Source organism: Gastrolobium bilobum, unplaced genomic scaffold, assembly GCF_033153095.1.
Source record: "Gastrolobium bilobum isolate Gb01-03AN ecotype WA unplaced genomic scaffold, APGP_CSIRO_Gbil_v1 utg35536, whole genome shotgun sequence".
Taxonomy (NCBI): Eukaryota; Viridiplantae; Streptophyta; class Magnoliopsida; order Fabales; family Fabaceae; genus Gastrolobium; species Gastrolobium bilobum.
Genome location: NW_026898800.1, coordinates 21,670 through 48,938, shown reverse-complemented (window position 1 = coordinate 48,938; position 27,269 = coordinate 21,670). Strand labels below are relative to the sequence as shown.

The window sequence follows — 27,269 nt, the reverse complement described above, 5'->3', positions numbered from 1 at the left end:
TGGTGTATTATAACGTATTATGGTGTATTATGATGTAGTTGTATGCAAAATTATTTATCCCTCTGAATATCAGATTTTTGTTTGTTGTTGATATTTGCAAAGCTCTATCTCAATGCTGTAATTTTTTCACCTGAAATATAGAACAAAATAACACAATTTTTTGTAAATATAAGGTTTGCAGTGCGATTAACCAACCACGACGGACGACAAAAATTTTGATCTTTTTTTCCTGTGCATCGCACGGGTAATATACTAGTTTGTTTTTATATTAAACAACAACATACATATTTGAGGTTTCATTCTACCATAACATTTTCTTACCGTAACCCAATTTTATTCAAATCAATATTTTGTTCTTTATTTTTAAAATAAAATCCAGTCTATACTAACAAAATAACCGTGGAATTAGATTAACAATTTTTTTCCCACCAATTCAACTACACTGGCAGCCTCATAGATGTTCCTTTCCATTTTTGAGTAAAAGTCACGGAGAAAAAAAAAATCAATTTTGTTTACAAAACATTCTTTGTTTTACTAACATAAGTGATACAATATAAATAACCAGATTTTTTCAAGTAACATTCTTTGTTTTACTAACATAGCAGGTTACTCCCCCCCCTCCTCTCTAAAAATACCAATTAGTTAAGAGACTTGATTCATTCAGCAAAAAAGATACAAGTAGTAATAATCAATAATAAACAAATATGAATATCTGCACATAATATATAACGAGATAATTAGAAAAATAAGCATAATGTTTACTCACTGACTTTGTGCTGCTTGGGTCTCCCCGATGGGGAAGTTTCTGAAGTTCAAATTTGACTGAACCGCGAGGCGAATCCCCTCCGTGCTGTCGTCAATCCATGCCCAAGATCACAAGCATCATTTGATACAATACAACAATGTATTATCTTTTTATCAATGTAACCCGAGCCGCCCCGCCCCTGCCACTTTTTTATTATCCTTTTATCAACGATGTCTTTATTTTGATACGACAATGTTCCCCTAGATGGGAACAAATTTAATAAATATTGATAACTTCAATTAGAATATTAGAATTAAAAAATTCATTAGATAATAAATTATTGATTCTACGTCATCTCTGATAGGAATTAACAATTCAAAATATTTTTCTTGTTTACTCTTCATAAACCAGCATTTATAGGTAAAAATAACAAGTATGAGTTTTATGTTCATAATTAGCCATTATTTTTGCTTGTATTTAACAATTTTAATATATTAATCACATGAGTCATTATATAAAAAGTATAATTAATGACTGAAAATGAATGTAACGTTCTAATTTTAGCACTGGTATATATTAATTCTCCACACACACACACTCTATATGTATACATATGAAACACACATTTCATATAAAAATGTAGGGGATTTTTTTGTGTTTTATATGGTCATGTGTACTTGCTTAATAATTTACACTCCCGTGGATCTATTAAAACGATTGTCGATAAATATTTTTCATAATCATGATTAAGTAATTGTGCTAAAGCTTAAAAACTATTTTATTTCTCCATTTCTCTATGTTATGGGAAAGTTCAGGCGTGTTTTTTTAACATAAAAAAAAACATTCCAAAAAAAATTCCTTTTACTATAATTTAACCGTAAATATCATTATATTATTAAGAGCAAAGCCTATTTTGAGTCCCTAACAAAAAAAACATGATCCTCACTTTAGTTCTTTATATAAAAAAAAAAAAATTAGTCTTCTGGTTCCTATCAAATTCAAAGTGGATCCATTTTAGTCATTCTGAGGACTAATGTAGATCTTTTTTGAATTTATGAAGGATCACAATTTCAATTAAATGAATTCATTTTGAATTTTTTAAGGACCTCGAGACTATTTTTTTTTTTTTGTAAGAAACTAAAATAAAAACTATATTTTTTGTTAGGAATCCAAAATGGACTTTATTCTATTATTAAAGAAAGTTTGACTATAATAGTAAACATGTGATAGGTCTAATTTCTTTAACAATTTATCACACATTTTTAAATAATAGCTTTAAATTACCTTTGTGAATACCTTTTTTGTTTTTTTTTTCTCTTCGTTACAGCTTTATATTTCAATGGCCATAGTCCATTATCATTTTTTTTTTCTTTTAATTTATCTCTCGGTGAAAATAACCACCACTTTTTCTTTCTGTTTCCATAGTCTTTCTCGGGCAAGCAAAAGGGTGAGAGCACTGAGAGGCACGAAATGGAAAACTGCCAGTAATCATGGAGCAACAACACTAAATCAGTTAATCAGCCATTGCATTAAAGTCAAACAAGGGTGAGGAAGAAAAAGATTAATCCTGTGCTACGTAACCATGGAGAATTTTTTTTTTTTTTTTTTTTTGAATAACATGGAGAATATTTTTAGTAGTATCGAATTTGGTATTTTTTTTCAAATTTAAAAAAAATTGTAATGTGACGGAAAAAAAAATTGAAAGTGAAAACAAAAATTACCAAGTTCGGTATATGTAATTTACTAAGGGTGTGTTTGGTACAGGAGAAATTTTTTGGTGACCGGGAATCATGATTAATGGGAATTCAGTAGAAATTGAGTTTACTTGGAATCTTACGAAAGATGTGTTTGGTTCGCCAAAATATTACCGGGAATATTGGGTAAAAATTACTGATTCCATATTTGGTTTAGAACGAAATATGACTTGGAATATGAGGTTATTTTACAAATATAACCCCAAACTATTTTTACTTTTGTAATTGATAGATTGAGTCTAGATTTTTATGTGTATTGGGGTATTTTTTTTTCAAAATTTATTGTTGTGCTTTTCCTTTACTTGGTATTCTGATTGGTATTTCGAATTACCATATTATTTTTGGTAATCTGAATAGTGACTTTTCTTTATAAATCAAATTACCGGTAATTCTTGGATATCCGGGAATCGTAATTTATTCCTTCTACCAAACGTGGTAATTACATTTACCAAAGAAGGATTACCGGTAATCCTCTCCAAAAACTTGAACCAAACACCCCCTAAATATATTCTCGTAGCCATGGAAGCTTCTTTACAGAATAGACACATAACAGTTTATGCCCCGGAAAGCGTATGAACAAATAATATCTTTAAATTAAAAGGAAAGCTTAAAGTCAAAAGCCTGCAGTTACGTGCTCACAATACTGACAAAACATTAGGATACACTATAGTATCGAACCAGTCTAAAGCAACCAGCAATAAATTAAAAACAGACAAGCCACCTAAACTATAAAATAAGTAAGCTTCTTCGGACCATGCACGCTTATCAAGTATAGAAATGGAACTCAATCATACATGTTTTTCAATTACATCTTCCAAATCGTTTACACTAACGATCCAATCCTCTTCCCCAAATATAATTTTAATAAATAATATTAGAAGGTAAAAGAGAGAAAATAGAAAATATTGATTTCATTGATTGGTTGATTAATTTGTACAGATGAGGCTCTTATATAGAAGAGCATAACAGAAAAGAGAAAGATCTAGAATATCATTGAAATACTAAACTACCCTTATACCTAATATCTAATACTCCCCCTCAAGATGGAGAGTGAACAAAGAGAACTTCCATCTTGAACAAGAAAAATCAAGAAAACATAATAACCAAATAACATGAGCATCAGCCAGTAAAGAAACAGTGCTGGAATGGACATCAGCTATAATGTGTTGGGATGGACATCAGCAAAGGAAGGAAGGGCTGGGATGGACTTCAGCAACCTAATATGAACTGCCGGGATGGACATCGGCAAAATCAACTGTTCTGAAATGAAATTCAGCAACATGATCAATGCTCCCCCTGAATAAGAAGTCAAAAAAAGCCAAAACAATGGCAGAAATAAACCAAATATAAGCCAAATCAGACTTGAATAACACCACAAACATATGTGGGAATAAAATCAAAGTGGCCAAATACAAGCCAGAAAACAAAAAAATCAAAAAATAAAATCACTCATCCAAATAACTTCAATGGAGACTTTGGTCGAACACTTGGTGCACAGAAGGCACTCATCCAAAAAAATAGAACCAATCAGCCCCAAAAATCCATTAGCAACATGAGAAGAACTAAAATAAGAAATCATATCTGATGTAAAGGTGGATAAAGAAAAAGAACGAGTGAGATATGGTCAGAAAGAAAAAAAAACGATGTTAAAGATGGTTACAGAAACACCAGCAGAAGCCAACTCCACAGTGCCGAGTCGACCAATGTAAGCAGTTTCCATCAACTGTGCAAAGGGATGGGGATTGAAGGTAGGACCTAAGAGACGGCTGAACATAAGGGGTACTAGCTAAAGAGTGGTTACGAGATGAAGACTGCGAAGACGAACGGCTGAGACCTGAACCAGATCTGGTTCCGACGAACAGGAACATGAACTCAAACAGCAAGCACGATGGTCCAAAAAAAAACGAAGACGAAGGACAGCAAGGTAGTGACTTGCTCGCGAACCAAAAATAGATGAAGAAAGAAAAAAAAATCTGGAAAATATTAGACACAGATTGCGAAGTAAGAAGGTGACTCACAGATCTGGAAAATATTATAAGGAGACTGAACAACCACCATCAAAGGCGGAGAACAACCGCGAAAATCGGCGGCGGTAAAGCACCGGAGAAGAAGGGACGAGACGCACCGGTGATAGACATAAACTCCTAAAAAAAGAGTGAAGGAGAAGAAGGAGAACAGAGATAACGATTCGATCTGGAAGAAAAAAAAATAAATTCTAATGATAAAAAAAAATTCATAGATCTGGATCAGATCCAGAAGAAAGGAAACAAAGAAAAAGAAAGAAAAAATAGTGATTGCAGCGGAATCTCCATTCATGGAGGATAATGGAGATGATGACCGGAGAAGGAGACACCATAGATCTAGGAAATTGAAGAAATCACATATCTAGGATAATGGAGATAATCCATAGATCAGGAAAATCAGAAATCGTAAAAGAAGATGAAAGGAACAATGACAAAAAAGGAGAGGAAGATCGATGAAGAAAAAAAACAAAGGAAAAAAATGAGGCAGCGGAACTAGGGGTGTCAATATGGGTTGACACGACACGAATTCGACACGACACGAATTCGACACGACACGAATACATCAACACGAACACGACACGAATTTTCATTCGTGTCAAAATCTTCAACACTGACACGACACGAATTTTTTGCGGGTTGACACGACACGACACGAATAACACGCAAAATATGGGACAAAATGGTAATTGACAAAAAAAATTAAAAAAATAGATCGAAAATAAATAAAAAATTAAAAAATAAAATAAAAAAATAAAAAAATAATAATAATTAAAAATAATACGGGTCGACACGAACACGAATTCATAAACATGAACACGACACGAATTTTTTGCGTGTCATTTTTTTCAACACAAACACGACACGAATTTTTTTATGGGTCAACCCGAACACGAATTTTCGTGTCGTGTCGCGGGTCGACCCGCGTGTCAAAACCCATATTGACACCCCTAAGCGGAACCTCCATTCATGGAGGATAAAAGGTTTGCTCTGATACCATATTAGAAGGTAAAAGAGAGAAAATAGAAAATATTGATTTCATTGATTGGTTGATTAATTTGTACAGATGAGGCTCTTATACAGAAGAGCATAACAGAAAAGAGAAAGATCTAGAATATCATTGAAATACTAAACTACCCTTATGCCTAATATCTAATAAATAACCAAATATAATTTTTGGATTAAGAAACAAAGGGGTTTTCATATAATCACACTATCTTATAGATAAATAATGAGGATTTATTGCCAAAGTAAAATCGTCTTTTCAAAAAATTTCATAATTAAAAATTAAGTTTTTAACTGTCCAATAAAATTGTTCTAAAATTTTTAAATCTATATAATGATGTACAACGTTAATTATATGATTAGTCATTCTCCAATAATCAAAGTAGGGTAAGAGTTCATATAATCATACTATCTTAAATCTATTGTAGATTTATTTTAAATCCAAATATTCTTCGAATTTTTTTTAAAAAATATTAAAAATAACTAATTTACAAATATTTTAAAAAAATAATATGAATTTGAATTTCTAATTGCACCACGGAATCTATCAAAATGGGAATTCTCCTATTAAACTAAACGAAAAAGTGTTTGTCATTTTAAATGACATAAAGTTATGTCATTTTAAAATAGAGATGGACATAAAATAATAATTTTTTATTTAAAATTTAAATTAAAAAAATCACTCACTTTCTCCCTCATGATTTTCATTACATGTGTCTATCTCTCTCCTAAAATAACTTTTGTCATTTAAAATAACAAACATCAAACCCTAAACTAAAATTAGTTTTTTCTTCTTCATAATTTACTTCTTTTCCAAAATAACCGTTTGATTTAATTCATTTTAGTTACTTAATTTTTATTTTTGATGGTTAACAAAAAATTTAAGTATATTAATAATTTACACATTTGACTTTAAATAATTTTATATGAAAGTATCATCGTAATGAAGTTAAGTTTTTAACCATTTCGTCTACATAATTAGACTTTAAAAATCTGAAGCAGATGATCTCCACACACACAAAATCTGAAGCTTCAAACATTAAACAACATATTCCTTAAATGAATGTATGAAGCGAAAGATAAATTACATGACAATCCGATCTAAAATTTTAGAGCAGGTTGGATGCACAGTATAAAATAAGGTTTGATAATATAAAGTCTGATTATATAAGATCTGATTAAATTTTAATATTATCTTGCGTTTGATATAGTATTGTATAAGATAATATATTGTATAAGATAATATCTTCTAGTATTTGATAATGCACTGCATAATACTAAATAGGATAAAAATAAATATTTTTTTATAAAAATATCTTTTAATAATAGAAATCTATATAATTCTTTTAAATGTGTCATGTGATATTAACTTTTACAAAAAATTTCATTCAGTGTGTCCAAAAAATATATTAATTTTATAAAAATAAATTTTTTCAATATTTTAAAAATAATTAAAAAAATTAATTTTTTTAATATTAATATATTAATTTTTGAGAATTTCACTGGTCAACAATATTAATACATCAATCCTTTATCAGGTCTATTCTCACCCCCTTAGACCTGATTAAGTTATATATCATTTTGATGTATAAAGGAATTGTGTTATATAAATTTATATTGTACAATAGTCATACCAAACAACTAAAAATATCATAACATATGGTATAAGTTTATATTATTAGGCCTTATACATCACACTAAATAGATCAATTGGGTTATATAAGAATAATGTTGCACGAGGAGAAGATATTTTCCAGCATTCACAATAAAACATGGGGTCCACCAATTTTTGTTTCTCTGTCTTGATTCCATTTTCTTACTCCTCATTATTGTATATGCAGGAAAAAAAAAATTCAAAACCACAAAATTTTAAAATAACATCATTTTATGGGAAATGATTCGTTTATAAATTTTTTTTTACAAATTACACTAAGCATGACTGGTCATACACTCTTGATTGAAATATGACCAGTCATACTTAGTGTAGTTTGTAAGAGTTTGTAAAAAAAAAATTTGTAAATATAACTCTCTCATTTTATATATATAAGAATTAAGGACATATATTATATGACATTTATGTACTCTCTCTCACACACGCACACATTTTTATATTAGAAGAAGGTGTCTTCCCCAAACACAGACCGAACTTCGAAGTCTCTTCATTTTAGATTTATGTTGATTAAATTATTTAGATTTAGTGTATTATTTGTTTAATTATGTTTCCTTTGCTCAATGATGTGTTGCAGTTTTCAAATGTGTTGTTTTAATTGTAAAAGTAATAGTTTTTGTGTATATTCTTGTCTTTTAATTGTTTTCCTCTTACAAAAAAAAGTAAAATATAATAATAATTTTAAAAGAAGAAAAAATATGAATAAAATTATTTGATGTGAAGATTTACGAAGTTAATGTATAGTTTGTTATCTTTAAGTGTCCTGTGTATCACAGGGTCTTCATATGCAGCGTAATATGGATTTGTTTCCAAAATAAAAGTGGAAATCTCTTATCGAACTAAATTTAGGTGTTTCACAATTTTTTTTTGATAAACAGGTGTTTCACAATTTAACCTTCTTTCAAAATGATTGTTTGATTTAATTTATTTTATTTACTTATTATTTATTTTATTTTATTTGTAATAAAAAAGAAATAGCTTTAAATTTATTAATAATTTGAACAATTAACTAACTACAATTAATGAGATTAAGTTTTAACTGACTCATTTGTAAAAAAGGAAAAAATAGGGATATGAAATAAAATAATTATAAAAATAAGGATTATGTAAGTACATTATTATTATTTTTTTATATTTGATATAGGATATATCGAGTGATAACTACTTCCGTATTACTAACAATATTTTCCCATAATAGCACCGGACGAAATTTCAACATAATATGATTTTTATTAGAATCAAGGAGCTAGCTAGCTCCTCAAGTTTCTTTTTCTCTCTTAACTCATTTTATTTACCATTCACATTACTGTATCTTAGAGTCAAAGAGAGCGAACACCTTCAAGGCTCTTTTTCTTTCTAGCATACACTTTATACACCCTTTCCCCAACATTCTGAGTCTCCACCCAAACACCACCTTGTCCTTGGTTTCTGTCCAAAACAAGTTCAGCGTACAAATCCTTCAGAGCAATCACAACTGTAGTTATCAATGGGCCCAAAATAGCACCCTGCAAAACATCATAATCCGATAAATCTATGAATGTCATAGGATACAAAGAGAAGTGCATCTAAAGAAGCTAACTGATAGGCTGAACCAAACAAAGTTTTTACAAAAGTACTCAATCAGTAGTCACATTTCAGAGCTTAGTAGAATTAGAAATTTAATCAAGTTATGCAGATAAACCAGTTCTCAATTTTAAAACAAGAGTCTTCCAAGAGAAGCAAGTTGATATAAGATGCTTCAATCACAGATTTGTCAAACACGCTGAAACAATATGGGTTAAAACCTTGAGATTCAGGTAAAACATGATAAATCAAGAGTTAGAGACTGAAGCATAAACTGCTTCTACAATCTTCAAGAGTGAGAGACAAGAGGTTAAAAATTTACCTCTAGAGCAGATGAGAACAATGTCACTCCCCCAATGATGCTCAGCCCAGTAAGATATGCTTTATTCCCAGGCACATCTTCCAGAATTTTTGATGCCCCATAATCTATGAGGAAAAGGTGAATTACAGACAAGACAATCGCAACTACGTATCTGCCTTCAAGCACTAGTTGCATAGCTGCGGGGATTGTTGCAAGCCAAGATGGAAATATTGGCAGCAGGGTACTGATGGAGGCAAGGACAGTTGACATGTACAAGAAATGTATTTTGAACAACCTGAATAGAAGCCAAGTAAGACATCCCTGATAAAATGCAATCTCAACAGTGGCCAAAAGAACTTCCGAAATTGCTTTATCCAAAACTTGAACACACCTGACCCTTGTAGAGTTTGAAATTGGAAGTACGCACAACACTTGTTCTATTACTCCACCAGACTCTGATATGACGAGATAATACAAAACCCAACAAAATACCATTGTCTGAGATACAAAATTGTAAACCTCAGCAGCTCCAGAGATTATGGAATTTGCAATGGAGAACATAAACTTGGCACTGCTTCCAAGCATAGCTCTATTACAAGCCAAAACACGTTGAGATACAATTCCTTTAATGGCAAATCCTTTGACCTTCTCAACTAAATCCTCACGGGTGATAACAAAATTCTTAATGCCATTCTCAGAAATATTATATTGTGCGGCCAAATCAGACTGTCTCATATAACTTGGTAGTGTAACTATCCATCATCCGAGCAACATCATTCTCATCCAACCACTTCTTCACACCAATTTTCTCAGAATAATTGTGCTCTTTGGCATGCAATTTCAGTGAAATAACCGCATCTTTCCCTTCAACTCCTATCTTATAAGAAAAGATAATCATCAACGCCAAAAACCCAACAATCATACAAGCAATCAGCCCAACTGCCACAATAGTTTTCAACCACTTCAATTTCCCTCGGGTGAAAGAAACATTGATTTCACTGCTTGTGCTTGTGAAAGAAGACAAAGTGGAAACGATATGGCTTGAGGTGAAATAAAAGCCCAACCCCAGAAGGGACAGAGCCCAAAATCCACCAAGGTGGTCGTAAGCAATGATGAAAGTCCAAAAAGAGAAAAGCGAACGAAGCAAATGGGAAAACCCACTATGGCTCCTAGTGGGCTGGTTCTGAGGCCTTGGTTTCCTTAGAATGAAGCTGAGAGAAGCTTCACGGACCTCACCCAAGAAAACATTGAAAACAGCAAGAGGAACAGCAAGAAGAGTTTGTACGAGGCCTAGGTGGAGGGGTTGGGACCAGAATGCAACAAGAGTCTGCTGAATACCCCTGAGAGGGATGGAGCAGAGCACTGCCCATTGGAGGGGTCTGCGGAGCTGTATCAATTGTTTGGGAAATGTGGAAGTACGGAGGATTAAAGCGGCCAAGAAGATCAACCCCAACAACGCCACGATTATGTACACGCTGCTCGTGGGGATTGCTCTTCTGATGAATGCTGAACACAACATGTTCCTTAACAGAGAAGTCTGGCTACTCAAGTGGTACTTTTTTTTTCTTGGTACAAACTAATGTGGGCTACTTCAAATACACCTCAACAAGGAGCTCCTTATGCTTCCTTAAATAAGGAAGGAACTCTTCTCAGTTCTCACACTCCTTAACAAGGCACTTTACACCCTGATTAAAATATCATAGTAACCCTCGAAAGCCAGATAGTAAGTATAAAATCTCAAAGCCAAAGAGTATTTATTATTTAGTCCACTCCAAAAGTTGACTAATTAAACATGACTCATTGACAAGTGGCAACGCGCAGTTGGCTGCCTTACTCGTACAGAGGCGGACTTGATTGGTAGCCTCTGTTACCAAGTTCGAATTCCAGAATTTTTTTTTCTTTTTTTTTAAGTATAGTAATAAAGTTTATATAACAACGGATGGAATGAAAATGAATTCGATGGAATAGGATAATATATATTTTATTTTATTGGATATTTTATGATGTCATACAACAAATCAGTTTGATAAAAAAAAATATTAAAAATAATTTTTTATATTAAGTTGAAGATTTTTTTTCTTATTTATATTTTTTGTTTTTTAATGTATTTAAAATTTTATTTAAAAAAACATTTCGGGGGCACCATCCCAGAACCTAATCACTAAATATGTTGACATATATAATATTTTCTGAATTACTGTTAATTGCAATAAATTGAGGGGAGGTTCATCTTCTCCAGACACTTCATTATCAATTTGTTAGATTTTACTGCCTTACTCTGCTTGAAAACAATCACCCCATCCCGAACGTACGGTTCATAGCCTCTACGAAAAATGGACAATTAATAAGTATAAAAACATTACTGTTAACTGTAGTTAGTTTAAAATTGTAACCACAGTTATTATAACTATAGTTAGATTTCTATAGTCAGAACATTCTGACTATAGAAATCTAACTATAATTATAATAACTGTAGTTATAATAAAAGGTAAATATAGTTATTACAACTGTGGTTACAATAAAATGTAATTACAGTTAACAATAAATAAAAAGGGTTAGGATTATTTTATATCAGTGTAAGTTATATTCTTAATCTTGTCTACTGATCTTATTTATATCTAAGGGCTCAAATTTTTTAGTAATATGAGTCATTGGATACAAGTGAATCAATAGTCAAGATTGAGTGTAAGACTTCTAACTTTTACACCAGTGTAAGAATATCCTGCTCTAAATAAAAAATGTTTTCATACAATGTATCCAAAAAAAAAGTTTTTATAAAGTTTTTATAAAAAAGTTTTTATCAACAATCACGTGTTCTCGTTCTCACTTACGTAAGCATTCTTGGTTGCTTACGCTAAATTTGGCTTTATGCCTGAAATTTTGTGGTTAAGGCTTTAGGAAAATAAACTTGTTAACGTGTATAGTTTGAATTCTGCATCAAGAAGCTTCTGTCGGTTAATTTATGAATTTTCATTCTTAAAGAACCAGAACATACAGTATGTTTGGTACGAGAGAAATTATTTTTACCTAAAAAAAAATTTGAAAATATGATGAATTTTTTTTTTCAGAATAAATTATGAAAAGGTGTTTAATAGACCAAACTTTTTTTGAAAAAATTAGATTATTTTTACTGATACTATATTTGATTGATTGTAAAATATTAATAGAAATCTAAACTGAAATATCAAAGTACCCATTATTTTAAAATGAGATTCTGAACTCATATAAAACAACAAGGCATTTTTGTCTAAAAAGGTTAAAATGAAATTTTGAATTCATGGGGAAAAAATTATCATGGGTGAGGTGGAATTTTTTTTTTTGAAGTGTGTAGTTACAAATGGGAATGATGGGAAAATAATTTTAATGGAATTTTTTTAAGTTTCCTCATATCAAAAATGGTCAAAAAAATATTTCCTACCTCACTTTTCTATCATTCCAAACAAAATACTCATAACAAACATCCCTTAGGAGGTGTTTGGTAGGAGGGGAAAAAATTGACCGGGAAAAGAGGGTAGGTAAAAATATATGGCCATGTTTGGTAGAAGAGTTAGAAGGGGTTGAACACAATTTTTTCCCATCTAATTTTTTTAAACATGGACCAAGAGTGAAATTTTACCATGGATGGGGTGGAAATTTTTTTTACCTTTGTGGTGGTAAAATTTTACACATAACATCAGTAAAATTCATCCAATTTTCTCAGAAAAATTTTGACCTATCAAACACCTTTTTTAACTTACCCGGCCAAAAAAATTTCCCAACATATTCTGAGAAAATTCTTGTTTCTGGTAAAAAAAAAAGTTTCCTATACCAAACACCCCCTTAAGGTGTTTCATTGAAATTTGGATTTTCTAGTAAGTATTGCGTATAATGCATCGATATTTCAAAAAATTGACATATCGTGTCTGACACTTCAACACTCACCGACCCTCCAACATGCGTCGCAAAGACTCAAAATTTATGTTGAGTTGTGTTTTTTGTTTCAACTATTAAATTTGTTGAATTATTATTATCATTTTATTGAGTTTAATATAAATATTTGTAATATCTTTCTTTTTTTTTACAAATTTAATAGATATTATAAGTTTAGCTTTATGTTTTGTTAAATTAGTGAATTTTAAATATAATATAAACTACATGAATTAAAAATATTATTTAATATCAAAATGTGTCCTAAAATGTTAAAATTTATCATTTTTTAGAATTAACATGTCAGAATGTCATATCGTGTCGTGTCTCATGTTCCGTGTCAGTGTCGATGCAACATAGGACATTGCCCCACCAATTCACTCTAAAATTTTAATTTTCAAAATTATGGTTCATATTATTATTTTGATTTCTTTAGCATTGACTATTATTTACTAGGCGGAACTCAAAACCTCATTTTCACTATTACTTATTGCTTATTTAGTTTAAAATGGCCATGTGGTTTAAAAGTATTAATTTGTCTTGTATAAAAGAAAAAATGTATATTCTGTATATTACATATGTCATACTTAGTTGCCATCATATAATTAAAAAAAAAGAAGGAAACTTTTCGAACTTTTTATTAGAATGCAAAGAAAGTACCTGATCCGGACAAAATATAGAAGGTCCATTGGAGGCCCAATAACATACTCGTAAGTTGCCTTTGTAGGCCATGAACATAAAAGAGAGAAAAATTAAATTTTTTATGTGGAAGAAGCAACCTTTGCCCACCCTCAATCATGTTTAACCCATGAATCATGCAATAGACATGTTAGAGTTTAAAGTAGATACCTTTATTCGGATTATTATTCCTGATCAAATGCGTTCTTGATCAATTCTTCAGACTTGAAGAACAAAAGTCCTCCAATGGAAATCCACACCACCTTGTTGTCTTGTAAGAGAAGAAAACTTCTTCGAATGCCCAATCTCCTTCAATGGAGGTTGCTAGACAGATTTAGAAGGTACCTTATTCAGAAGGTATGCTGCTGATATGCCTCTGGCAGATGTAGTTTTCTAAGCTGAAATTGATAAGAATTGAGTCATAAAAGCGAAATTTATATACATATTTGCTTACTATATTGATTCTTTCCATGTCAATGATATTTCTCACCTATTGGTTGTGTTTATATAGGTAGAAGAAGTGAAAACTACAAAATTGTAAAAAGCTTGTTGATGTGACTCCACACGGGTAAACCTTGGGCCAAATTCTAGAAAGTTGGCGCAAACTGGCGCCACTCTGGCGCAAGATGGCGCCGTGCTCCTCAGTACAATTTCCAGAGAGTTGGCGCAAGTTGGCGCCACACTGGCGCCAACCCGTGCCGGTTTACGATTTCACAGGACTGTGTTTTTACAAATACCATAACTATAGCGCAAACTGGCATAAGGTTAAGCTACGCGTGAGTTCAAACTACTCTCAATTTGAAGCACCGTAGCTCAAATTATGCAAGTTTTACTAAACTACATTTTTGCTTATTTCGGGTAGCCCGCTTTAGCGCTCAACTGGGCTCTTGAGCGCCCAGTTGCAAAGAATTTGGCCCTCTCTAGGTCTTCAGCGCGCTTTAGCACCCACTTGCACGCTTTAGCGCCCAAAGGTAAAGGTTTTTCCTTTATTTCACGAATATGGCGAACTTTAGCGCCCTTATCGCCCTCCACTTGGGGCAGACTATATCTCCCTGTTTTCACCTACTTTCTTTTGGGGAAATTACCTCCCTCTCACCATATGACCTAAAAGACAATTTTACATCATATAATATCTATATATTTATCTTCACATAGCACATTATCTAATAGGTCAATGACCTTTCGATTATATGAATCCTTCAAAATATATTGGGGATTAACCCAGAGAACACGAAACTTATCTGTCAAGTTAGTATACTCAAGCTTAAAATTCAAACAGCAGTTCACAACTCACAAACAGTAGGATCAAGGTCTGTTTATAACATAAATATCATCAATACTCATGCTCTATAATTTCAAGTCCAAAGGAATATGTTTTCATTTTCATTTTTGCTTACTGCAGGCTTTCCTCAAAGCCTTAAGCATTAAAATGTGTTTACTCTTTTCGAAACTTTAACTGCAAATATTTACAGAAAATTCTAAGATTTTATTATGTTAAACTAGACATCTTCAGCTTTACAATGACATATTATATGTCTCATTTGGAGTTGTATAACTCCGGTTATGTCTTTCGCAAAGTTCCTACAACAAACTGAATTTCCAGCAATAGGGTCGCGAATTCAAATATAAAATGCAACAATTCACTTATCCACTGGATCTAAAAATTTACAGGTATCTATACTTATGTGTTAGCTTCACCTATGTCAAAGCCTCATTCAATTTGGAGCTTTGTAGCTCGAGATATTGCGATTTTAGTAAATTAGGTCGCTGTTGTCTCGCGAAGTAATCGATTACTGCATTTTTCTAGAAAATATTTGAATACTACTTGAAAAGTATTTGAATACTTATTCGACATAATGCGGAAAACTGAGTTTCTAAGGTATAATTGACCTCCAATGATCCCCCAAACTTGTTTAGTCATTTAATTAACATACTAACACGTTTTAAACACAAAAATAACTTCAACACTCAACCTTTAACCTAAATCATACTTTCTATCTTGAAGAACAAAGGAAAGGTTAAGCTTTTCACATGAAACACGAGAGATGTTTGATGTATACCTTAGGCTCACTAAAACAGAGAAAGAAGATGACTTAAAATGCTTAAACTCCACTCTCTACCACTGCCAAGTGATGTGCATGAATTTGGGTCATCAAGGTTGGTTCTTTCTTTCACAAAGGCTTCAAAACAAGGTGTGGTAATACCCCAACTCCCTCAAAATGAAATGGAACCTTTCAAATCCCCCAAGACAGCAAACAAGGTGCTATTTTTGTCCCCACAATTCGAACTTTGTAGTGTTTCCAAGACTAGAAATGAAGAAATGGTGGTTTGTGAGTGTTTGATATTTGCCTCAAGAGAGAAAGATGCAATCTTGGGAGAAGATGAGTGTGGTTGTCGTTGAAGAGTGTGTGGAGCTTCTATGGTTTCTAAAAGAGTAAAATAAGGCATAAGGTTAAGCAAGCAGGGTTTTAGTCACTTTAGATGAGTTCCACTAACCCAATTGTGCATTAATACACTTAGAACATCCTATATTATTTCTATTACATCCATTAATTATTTGTCTACCAAACTTTATATTCTTAATCTACCCATTTTTCTAGTGATTATCATATTTTTACATTAATTTTTCGAGACACTTTGCCGGTAGGCACTTTCTACTGTGAAATAGTCGGTATTAGTTCTGACATCACTGCTAATTATTTTTACCCCAAACTTTATATCCTTAACCTAAATATTTTTCTAGGAATATTGATTTATATTTTTTTTATAATTTTTCGTAATACTTCACCGATACATATTTATACCGTGAAGCAAAATTAATATATACACTTTTCATCAGAAAAGCGACTTAAGCATTATTCTACCTTCTAGATAATTGGTTTACCATAATTATGCATAATATTTATTAACTCCATGCTCTGGCATCCGTAATGTTATTTAATTAATTATTTAGCGGTGCGGGTTCTTACAACTATCTTCCTACTCTCTTTTCTCTTTCAAATTTTCTCTCTCTAGCCATCTAGTGATGCATCATGCACTCATGTCTTATACTTTGTTAAGACGAGAGTCCTACCATGTTTACAATCTATTTAAATATTAAAGGTTAAAAGATGTAACACCCCGTGTGCACCTGGAGTATCAGTGGTGCAGCTAATTAAATGCAGAAGCTAACTTTTTCTTTTCAATTATGACGTCATTATTATTAACCAAGTTGATTACTTAATCTTTTTATAAAATATAATGCCTGTATGTAGTTGCAATAAAAGCTAAATACACTGAATAACCTCATAATATAATTAAGTGTGTATCTAGTCACGGAACTACAACACGTAGACCGGACAATATCCTAATACAATTATACAACTCAAGTCTAATCAACCATAGTCAAGTCAATGTGGCATGGACAACTCTTATGCTCACCAAATAAGGCAACAAAGCCCAACAAAGTCTTAGCTCAACAATCAGCATAATGACAATAAAACATAAATCAGCATCCAATCATAACAGTATAATCAGCATGCATCAGTCAACTAAGCTCCTGCCTTCTGCCGCCCGAGGTATCAACCCCCGAGTTGCTTGAACCTGAAAATGTGCCCCAAACGTGGGGTGAGATCTTTAAAAAGAAATCTCAGTAAGACAAGGGGTCCTCAAGAATCTCACCACCCCAAGCTCACTTACATGTGCAATAAAGTTCAAAAGGAGTAAAGCAGCATAAGTTCCAAAATATGTGCAATGCAGCATATAATCATGTAATGTGTGTCAGAATCCTACTGGCCAGAGAAAAAGCAGGAATTACATACGTCTACAACCCACAGTAGTACAAGGCCCTCCTTGTACCCACCCACAGGATCACCATATTGTATGATGCTACATACTCAAACTTACCGTATAGGTGGAACACTACATACATATCATAAGGCATTTGCACTTAACAGCTCAAAAGCATTTCATCAAATCGTAATTTCAGAAAGGCAACATCATGCATATAAATCATCCCTCCATGATTTATGGTGGAACCAATAATGGACAAAACTGAGGACACGAAAGCTTACCTTTTAAGCTAACCGTCCCAACCAAGAGTCACTAGCTCAAGGTCACCAAACAGCACAATCACAGTATGTTTATACAATAAATAATCATTAATATTCATTGTCCAAGGTTCCATTAAGTGACTAAGGCTTTCCAACTCATTTTAAGTGATTTAAGACAAAATTTGCAGGAGGTATTCGAATACTCCCCGATGAATATTCGAATACTCCATGTCTCCAGAAAGTATCCGAATACTTTCACTAAGGTATTCGAATACCACATGGTATCCGAATACTTTTACCACAGTATTCGAATACTTCACAGTATTCGAATACTTCCACTAAGGTATCCGAATACTTTTCTTCCCAGAAAAGTATCCCAATACTCCTTCAATGAGTATTCGACTACCTGCTGATGAGTATTTGAATACTACACGAAAAGTATTCGAATACTTATCGGACAGAATGCAGAAACTCGAGCAGTTTACTGCAAAACACTGTTTTTAAGTGTCCAAATGTGATTGGGAGTTCAATAACTCCACAAACAGAGGTTCATTAACATCTTTTAAGCATAGATTATCATCCATTAACTTAAATGGTTCAAGTTTCCTCATTTAGTGGCTTAATCAAGTTAAAATTATGAAAATACAAATGAGGTGATCATGGTTTACCTCCAAGGCTCAAAACTCAGAAAAAGGCATTGACTTGGAGCCTCCAACACAGTTCCAAGGTTCTGCTACTTCAAAGCCACGAAAATACACTACAAACTTGGTTCTTTCTCCATAAAAATGGCACCTTGAAGCCCCAAAGTGAATGAAACTAGCCTTCCCACTCACAACCACAAAGTCAGCCAGTAACCCTCACAAACAGAGGCCACAACTCAGAAGGGAGGTGTCTAACATCCTCACAAGGCTATATCTCAAGTGTTTACAAGAGAAAGGAGGAGAATCAAGAGTAAAAATGATGTCTTTGGTGTTTCACAAGCAAAATACTCAAGCTTTGAAGGGAGAGGAAGCTGGCACCAAGGTGGAGAGCTCAATATCAGAATGGAGGCATGTAGGAGTGTGTAGTTTCTGACCTAGAAACCTGTGCCACTCCTATTTATACTCGTATGAAGTTCTAATCGTCGGTATTAGCTGTAATAGCTACGCTTATCATTTTAATCCCCAAACTTTGGATTCTGAACCTAGCCAATTTTTTATGATTTGTCATATTTTTATTTTATTTTTCGCAGCACTTTCCCGGTACGCATTTTTACGTAGCCGGTATCAGTCCTGACACCCGTCCTCATTATTTCGACTTCAAACTTTGTATTCCAGTCCTAATTATTATTCTAGGACTATTACCATACTTATTATAATTTTTCGGGATACTTCATCAGTACGCACTTATACTGTGGAGCAGAACCGGTATCTGCACTTTTCGTCAGAAAAATGACTTTTCACATTATTAATCATTTACTATCATTATTTAAGCCTTCTCATAATTATTAGGGTCAACTATAAAATTATTTTTTAAATTCACATTTAATTAATTTAATTCCTAAATTAATGGTGCGAGTCTTACAAAAGACATAGATGGGTTGACAAAAAAGGCTATATTAATTGGTGAGAGGAGAAATTTGTTTTTTAGGTTGCAAAGGAGGTGCTATAACCTAGTGAGGGGATGGAAGCCGGGTCTCACTAGCCTACAAGGCCATTGGCAAAGAGGACAAAGTCTTTAAAAATGCTGGAAGAGTGACCAGATTGCCACATTTTTTGTAATTTTATACAATCTGTCACGCGAACATTATTTTTTACTAGACTGCCATGCGTTGAAGTTCGCTACGACTAGTAGCGAACTTGGTAGCCAATGATTTCATGACACGTGGCACACTTTCACAAGAAAAACTAACTGACACGTGTCCGAGTTCACTACGACTGGTAGCGAACTTGGTAACCAATGATTTCTTGACACATGACACACTTTCGTAAGAAAAGTTGATTGGACAAAGTTCGCTACGAGTTTAAAATTGGTATACTATGTGGCACAATCTTGTTTCCCGATCAGAATTAATGTACCAATCACAATGAATAAAAAGAAAATAAAGGAAAATAGTTATTTAATTAATGTACCAATCGCCAATCATAATTAGTGTACCAAAGGATTAACTTTTGATTGTACCAATCACCAATCACTTTGGAAGACTATAACTTTTGATTCGGATATCCAAATCAAATGATTTTTTATTTTATTCACATAACTTTTTGAGATCCAGGCAATGACACCTCATTTAGCATATTTTATCTCTCACAAACATCGTTCGAATTTGTAACAATAGTATTACAAATAATTATGTACAAAAAAAAAAAAAGTATTACAAATAATTAATGTCCTAATCGCAATTTAATGTACCAATCAAAATTATTTGTGATTGTTGATTGATACATTAATTTTAATTGATGATTGGTACATTAATTGTGATTGATGATTGATATATTAATTAAATAGTCATTTTCTTTCATTTTTTTATTGTGATTGGTACATTAATTCTGATCGGGCAATGAGATTGTGTCACATAGCGCACGAAGTTCGCTACCCCTAGTCAGCTTTTTCTGCGAAAGTGTGCCACATGTCACGAAATCATTGACTATCAAGTTTGCTACCAGTCGTAACGAACTCCAACGCGTGATAGTCTAATAAATTTTACTATTCACGTTATAATTTGGTATATAAATGTCAAAAATGTTGCACATTAATTACTGTTACAAATGCTCTTATGAGTCACCTCTCAAAGTGAATCAAGTTTAACACCATACAGATTTTATTTTAATATAGTTTTCACATTTTTATTTAAATAAAAGAGAAGGAAAAAGAACAACTAGACACAATCTGAAGAAACAACAAAAATATACAATAACAAAATGTAACAATTTTAAGTGGAGGGAGGGGGAGATGTCACTAAACATTTAATCATGTTTAATGATTAACAAAAAATAACTGTTTGGTTTAATTCATCTTAGTTACTTTTTTTTTATTTTTAATGATTAACAAAAAAAAGTAAGTATATTAATAATTAATTTACACAATTGACTTTAAATAAAAACTTTCGAATGTATCATCGTAATGAAATTAAGTTTTCAACCATTTCTTCAACATAACCAGACTCTTGAAAATCTAAAGTTCCAAACATAAATTATTACATGGTGGTACCACAATAGCACATTACCAAACGACATATTCCTTAAAAATGAATATATGACGGGAAAGATAAATTACATGACAATATGATATAAAATTTTAACATAATATCATTTTTTATATATGCATCAAGGACATACGCTATATATGTTTTCTCTTAATTTCTCTCTGTCCCAAACAACAACAACAAAAAGCACACATCCTCAAATTCTAACATAAATTCTGTTATTCGTCATAGTGTAAAATTTGTGTTTTTGGTAATTATGGTATCAGTAAATCATAAAGATCATATGTAATCAAAGAAAATTAAAATGTAATATGCAAGACATAAAAGTTATAGAAAATCAAACCCGAGTCAGTATTAGATATTATGTCCTTAAGACAATTTTGCACCCTCAACGGTGCCTGATATTCGTAGACAAATATCATAGAACGAGTTACTTTTGTTTCGATTGTGACATTGCCAGAAGAAACATCACTAGCGAACACAATGGACGTTGATCAATCGTACATAATGAATGCAAATGATTTCAAAAAATATTTTGACAAAGTTTTGGTACAAGAGATAAATCAATTTTTTTCTTCGTATGATTTTCTTCCATATTTATAAACTATGACTGGCCACGATGAATGATGTCTTTTCGTGGTGGAAGAATTGTGTCTATTCTGCGGTGAAAAATATGTCTGTTTGAGAATGAAAAGATACATCTTTTTACGCCCAACTTCTTATTTATAACATTTGAATTCTATAAGAATTCCAACAAATTCACCCTTTATTCTAAGAATCTTTCTTCAAACACTTCATACACCCTTCACATGACTCTATCTTTGTATCAACGAGACTGAACTCCAAGCCTCTTCATGCGGCCACAACAATTTCAGTCTCCGCTTTAAGACGTTGTCCTTTCAAATGAAAGGGTGATTTATAAATTGATATAAATTAAAATCTTAATAATAATAATAATAATAATACTAAGTAAGAACATATATTGTAAAAAAAGGAGAAAATAAATTTGCGAAAACAACAATATTTTGCAGGTTCAATAGGGAGAGCAAGGAGACAAAAACAAAGTAAAAGGGAAAGAGTTTTCTGCAAATGAAAGAATTCATTTCAGTATGGTATGAGTATCATGAGTATCACTATCATTCATGTGCGGGTGTGGGTCCAGGCGTCCAGCCATGAATAAAAGGAAGGCCTCGCCGGCGCTTGAATCTAGGAGGATACGGACTGGCACACACGATGACACGATAGTTACCCTCCCTAACGTAGGTATAAACCTATTCTGGGCCAGGGACAGGATTAAGACCCGATGATAGTCTTCATTATTGATAAGCTTTTGCACTAAAAATATTATAAAAATTAATTGATGTGTTGATTTACGAAGTTATCTATATGATATGTTATCTTTTAAGTATCCTGTGTATCAAAGGGTTTTCATGTAATCACACTATCTTACATATAGATAATGGGGATCTATTTTATTTTTAAAATCATCTTTCAAAAAATCATAAGTAAAAACTATGTTTTCAATTGCCCAATAAAATTGTTCTAAACTTTTTTAAATCTATATAATGATATATAATGTTAATTATATGATTCGTCATCTTTTAATATTACAAGTAAGGTAAGAGCTCATATAATATAATCATATTATCTTAAAGCTTGGGGAACTGTAGATTTATTGTAAAAATAAATCTTCTTTGAAAAAATATTTTTAAAAATATTAAAATTATATAATTCACAAGTATTATTTAAAAATTAATCTGAATTTGAATTTGTAATTCCACCACAGAATATATCAAAATGAGATTTCTCCTATTAAATTAAAATTAGATTTTTCATAATTTAGCTTTCTTTTTCAAAATAACTGTTTGATTTAATTCGTTTTAGCTACTTAATTTTTATTTTTAATGATTAACAAAAAAAATTAAGTATATTAATAATTTACACAATTGACTTTAAATAATTTTTTGTGAATTTATCATCGCAATGAAATTAAGTTTTCAACCATTTCTTCAACATAACCGGAGTCTCTTGAAAGTCTATAGTTTTAAACATTAATTGTTAGTGGTACCTCAGTAGCACATTACCAAACAACATATTCCTGAAATCAATGTATGACCTGAAAGATAAATTACATGACAATGTGATCTAAAATTTTAATATATAAAATCATTTTATATATATATATATATATATATATATATATACACGTGTATATATGTGTGTGTATCATCAAGTACATAGTCCCAAACAACAACAACAAAAAAGGACACATCGTGAAATTTTAACATAAAATCACCCTTTATTTATTAAGAAAGTGTCTTCCTCCGAACACTTCATAGTTCATATACCCTTCACATGTGTATATCTTTGAATCAACGAGACTGAACTCCAATTCTCTTCATCCCTCCACAACAACTTCAGTCTGTAACACGCTGTCCTTGGTTTCTTCCCAAAATAAATGCAACATACAAATCCTTCAGAGCAATCACAACAGCAGTTGTCAGGAGGCCCATGATAGCACCCTGCGAAACAACATAATCCTTCATTAATCTATCAACGTCTCATGGGACACAAGTAGTAGTAGTCACATTTCAAAACCCAAGACTCAGTAATTTTATCAAGTTATGGAGGTAAACCAGTTTTCCAATTATGAAACTAAGAATAAAGAAGTTGACATAAAGTGCATAAAATTAATTACAGATTGATTTGTTAATTGTTATATGCCGAAACAATATGGTTTGAAACCTTGAGATTCAGCTAAAACATGATGGCATCAAGAGTGAGAGAAAGAGGGTAAAAATTTACCTCTAGATTAGATGGGAACAGCGTCACTCCCCCAATGATGCTCAGCCCAGCTGTAAGATGTGCAAAATTCTCAGGCACATCTTTCGTAATTTCTGACGCTACAAAATTCATGAGGAAAAGGTGAACAACAGACAAGACAACGGCAACTAAGTATCCGCCTTCCAGCGCTAGTTGCATAGCTGCTTGGATTGTTAGAAGCCAAGATGGAAATATTGGTATCAGAGGACTGATGAAGGCAAAGACAGTTGACATGTACAAGAAATGTATTTTGAACAACCTAAATAGAAGCCAAGTAAGACATCCCTGAGAAAATGCAATCTTGATCATGGCCAAAAAAACTGAAATAGCTCTATTCAAAATTTCTTCGCATCTCTCCCTTGTGTGGTCAGAAATTGGAAGCATGCCCATCACTTGTGCTATTAGCCGCCCACCAGACTCAAATATGATGAGATAGTACAAAATCGAAATGAATAGCATTACCTGAGATACATAATTGTAAACCTGTGCAGCTCTGGAGATTATGAAATTTGCAAAATAGATCATAAACTCGGCGCTGCTTCCAACCACATCTCTATTTCTAGCAGAAAGCCACTGAGATAGAAATGCTTTAATGGCTAATTCTTGGGCTGTCTGAACAAAATCCCCACGTGTGATCTCAAAATGCTCATAGGCAGTCACAAATTCAGTCATATTATAATTATAGTGTGCAGCCAAATCAGAGAATGTCTCATATGACTTTGTAGTGTGACTTACCACCATCTCAGCAACATTATTCTCATCCAACCACTTCTTGACAGCATAATTGCTCTCTTTCGTATGTATTTTCAGATAAATCGCTGCATCTTTCCCTTCAACTCCAATCTTATAAGAGAAGAAAATCAACCCAGTCAAAAACCCAACAATCAGCGTAACAGCCACAATAATTCTCAACCTCTCTAATGTCCCTCCGGTGAAAGAAACACTGATTTCACTGCTCCTCCTGCTAGTGAAAGAAGACAAAGTGGAAACAATATGGTTTGAGGTGAAATAAAAGCCCAACCCCAGAAGGAGAGAAGCCCCAGAACCACCAAGGCGCTCATAAGCAATGATGAAAATCCAAAAAGTGAAAAGCAAACCAAGCAAATTGGAAAACCGACTACCGGGCTGGTTCTCAGGCCTTGGTTCCCTTAGATAGAAGCTGAGAGAAGCTTCACGGATCCTAAGAAGGGTACCTAATAAAAGCGTGATAACAACAACAGGAACAGCAAGAAGAGTTTGTATGAGGCCTAACTGGTGTGTTTCGGACAAGAAGGCAACAAGGGTCTGCTGAATGCCCCTGAGAGGGACGGAGCAGAGCACTCCCCATTGGAGGGGTCTGCGGAGCTGTACCAATTGGTTGGGCAATGTGGAAGTAGAGAGGAAGAAAGCGGCCAAGAAGACCAACCCCAACAATGCCACGGTTATGGATGCCGAAGGCACCATGTTCTATACTCTTTGATGGCAGCACTTTAACAGAGAAGGCTAAGGCTGGCTACTCACCTAACAATTAAAAATTGACTCAAAGCTGTGAAAAAACGATTGTAGAAAAGTTAGGAATTAATCCATTTTATATTCACCTAGCAATGCCACGGTTATGCACACGCTATGGTGACTCAAGTGACTAGCATCACTCAAGTGACTCAATTTAAATATGTTCCTTAACAGAGAAGGTGGGCTACACAAGTGGTTCTTCTTTCAGTTCTTTTTCGTTATTAACTGTTCTTAGATTAACTGAAAGAATTAAAAATTTACTCAAATCTACTACAACAAAAAATCTTATTAGTGATAATATTTTATGAAATTTCGTCACAAATTCTTACGTCGCAAGTAAATTTTGTCACAAATTCCTGAGTCGCAAATTTATTTGTGACGAAATTTGATTATTTGTGTCCAAAATTATCATTTGTGACAAAATTTATGACAAAATTTTTTGGTGGCAAATAAACTTTTTTCTTTGTTGAAAAAAATTATACTGTCTGATCATATGAGTTCTTTTGATTTACACTTCATGGCAGAGGTGGTGGGTATTTTTATTTTGATATTCACAATAATTCAAAATGTGCAGTTGGCCTTATGGATTATGCATCTAGAATGGTATTACGCAACCTATTTCTGATTTTAACGAATTTTGGTTTGGTTTGGCTTGGCTTTGTTTGCCTTAGGCAAATTTATTCCCTCCTCTCTCTCCTTCCCTTTTTATTTTTTCTCTCTCTACCCTATTTTCTTCGGAGGAGGGACCACAAAAGCATGAAGCTCTCTTAATATTATCTGGACCTTCTCCTCTCTCTACCCTATTTTCTTCGGAGGAGGGACCACAAAAGCATGAAGCTCTGCACATTATCTCGACCTTTAGGTATCAAGTGATACATACCAAAAATAATAATAATAACATTAATTATGTGCCTTTGGTCCTCTTTAGGCTTCAGACATATTCCAATGCATCTACGTGAGGCCTCAGACATCTATGTAAAGGGGGGATTTCATGATGGCCTACAAAGGTACAAACGGTTCGCTTATATAATTTGTCAATATGTTGTACCCTCTTTGACCATTATTATTTTCATATTTTTGTACTAGCCATTTAAGGAAGACTAACTTCAACGGTTCAAATAATGGCCATTCCATGTTTCTGTTGTTGATTCATCAAGGGGAAGAAGACCTTGGTTTTTTTCCGAATTTAGATGCATGATTCTGTAAATAGAATATATACATGCTTAGAAACTTAGCAAGGAAACTAAAGAAGATGCAAAATGATACTTTTCTGTTATTTCCTTTTATGTTTTAACTTTGAAGCTCTGAATCTCAAGTGCAACCCGTTTTGCTTTTTTCCCGGATTAATGACTTATTTTCCTTATTTATGACTATTATTTGCCTCCAATTGTAATAATTATAGTACATGCTAACCAATTAGCCAATTAAAAGAAACGGTGGTTATTTGGTACTTGGATTATTCATTATAGTTGATATTTCTACACGCATGTACCATGTAGTAGAATCTCCAAATTCGGTAACATAAGTAAATGCTTAAAGTTTTCTACCAAATTCAGCGTTTATGTTTATATGTTAATAGCAATTTGAGTGTGCTCCTAACGCTTTGTTGCATAAGTTGTGAATAGCAGAGCATATGTTGGTATTTATTTTTGTTGTGGGTCTGATGCTCCCTAAATGCTAAAGCAACGCTAAGAACTAAGAAGAGACATTGCCATCTGAGATGTGGTCCTTTTTTCTGTGGCAAAATGTCTAGCAGGGAGGCTAGCTACCACCAACTTTGAATCTTTGTCACTAATTAAGGTAAATAGCGTTTCCATCAATTTGCTACTTATTGCTTCCGGATGACAAAAATAATAGTAATAACAATAAAATCCGAACATGACCAGTGACCACTAACCGGTCCACTTCAACCGACTTAAGAATTTAAAAGAAAAAAAAAAATTACATGTTAATTAGGGGTGTAAATAAGTTGAGTTGGGTTAGATTTTTTTTTTTTTGGTAATCTGGGTTGGGTTAGATTTTAGAAGTTTGACTTGTATAAAATATTTTAAGTCTGACTTAGTCTGTTAGTCTTGTATAGACTCAAATTATAAGTTTG

General features: G+C 32.8%; 1 protein-coding gene and 1 pseudogene across 1 annotated transcript; both read right to left on the bottom strand.

Moving 5' to 3' along the window:
* Window positions 1-8,513: 8,513 nt before the first annotated feature.
* On the bottom strand, window positions 8,514-10,577 carry LOC133284246 (uncharacterized; annotated as a pseudogene).
* A 12,697-nt stretch (window positions 10,578-23,274) lies between these two features.
* Window positions 23,275-25,123, bottom strand: LOC133284245 (uncharacterized). Its single transcript, XM_061481239.1, has 2 exons — window positions 23,663-25,123; window positions 23,275-23,379 (listed from the first exon to the last, which is right to left on the bottom strand). Exons 1-2 carry the CDS (start codon window positions 25,121-25,123, stop codon window positions 23,275-23,277), a joined length of 1,566 nt encoding a protein of 521 aa, XP_061337223.1.
* Between the last annotated feature and the right edge of the window lie 2,146 nt (window positions 25,124-27,269).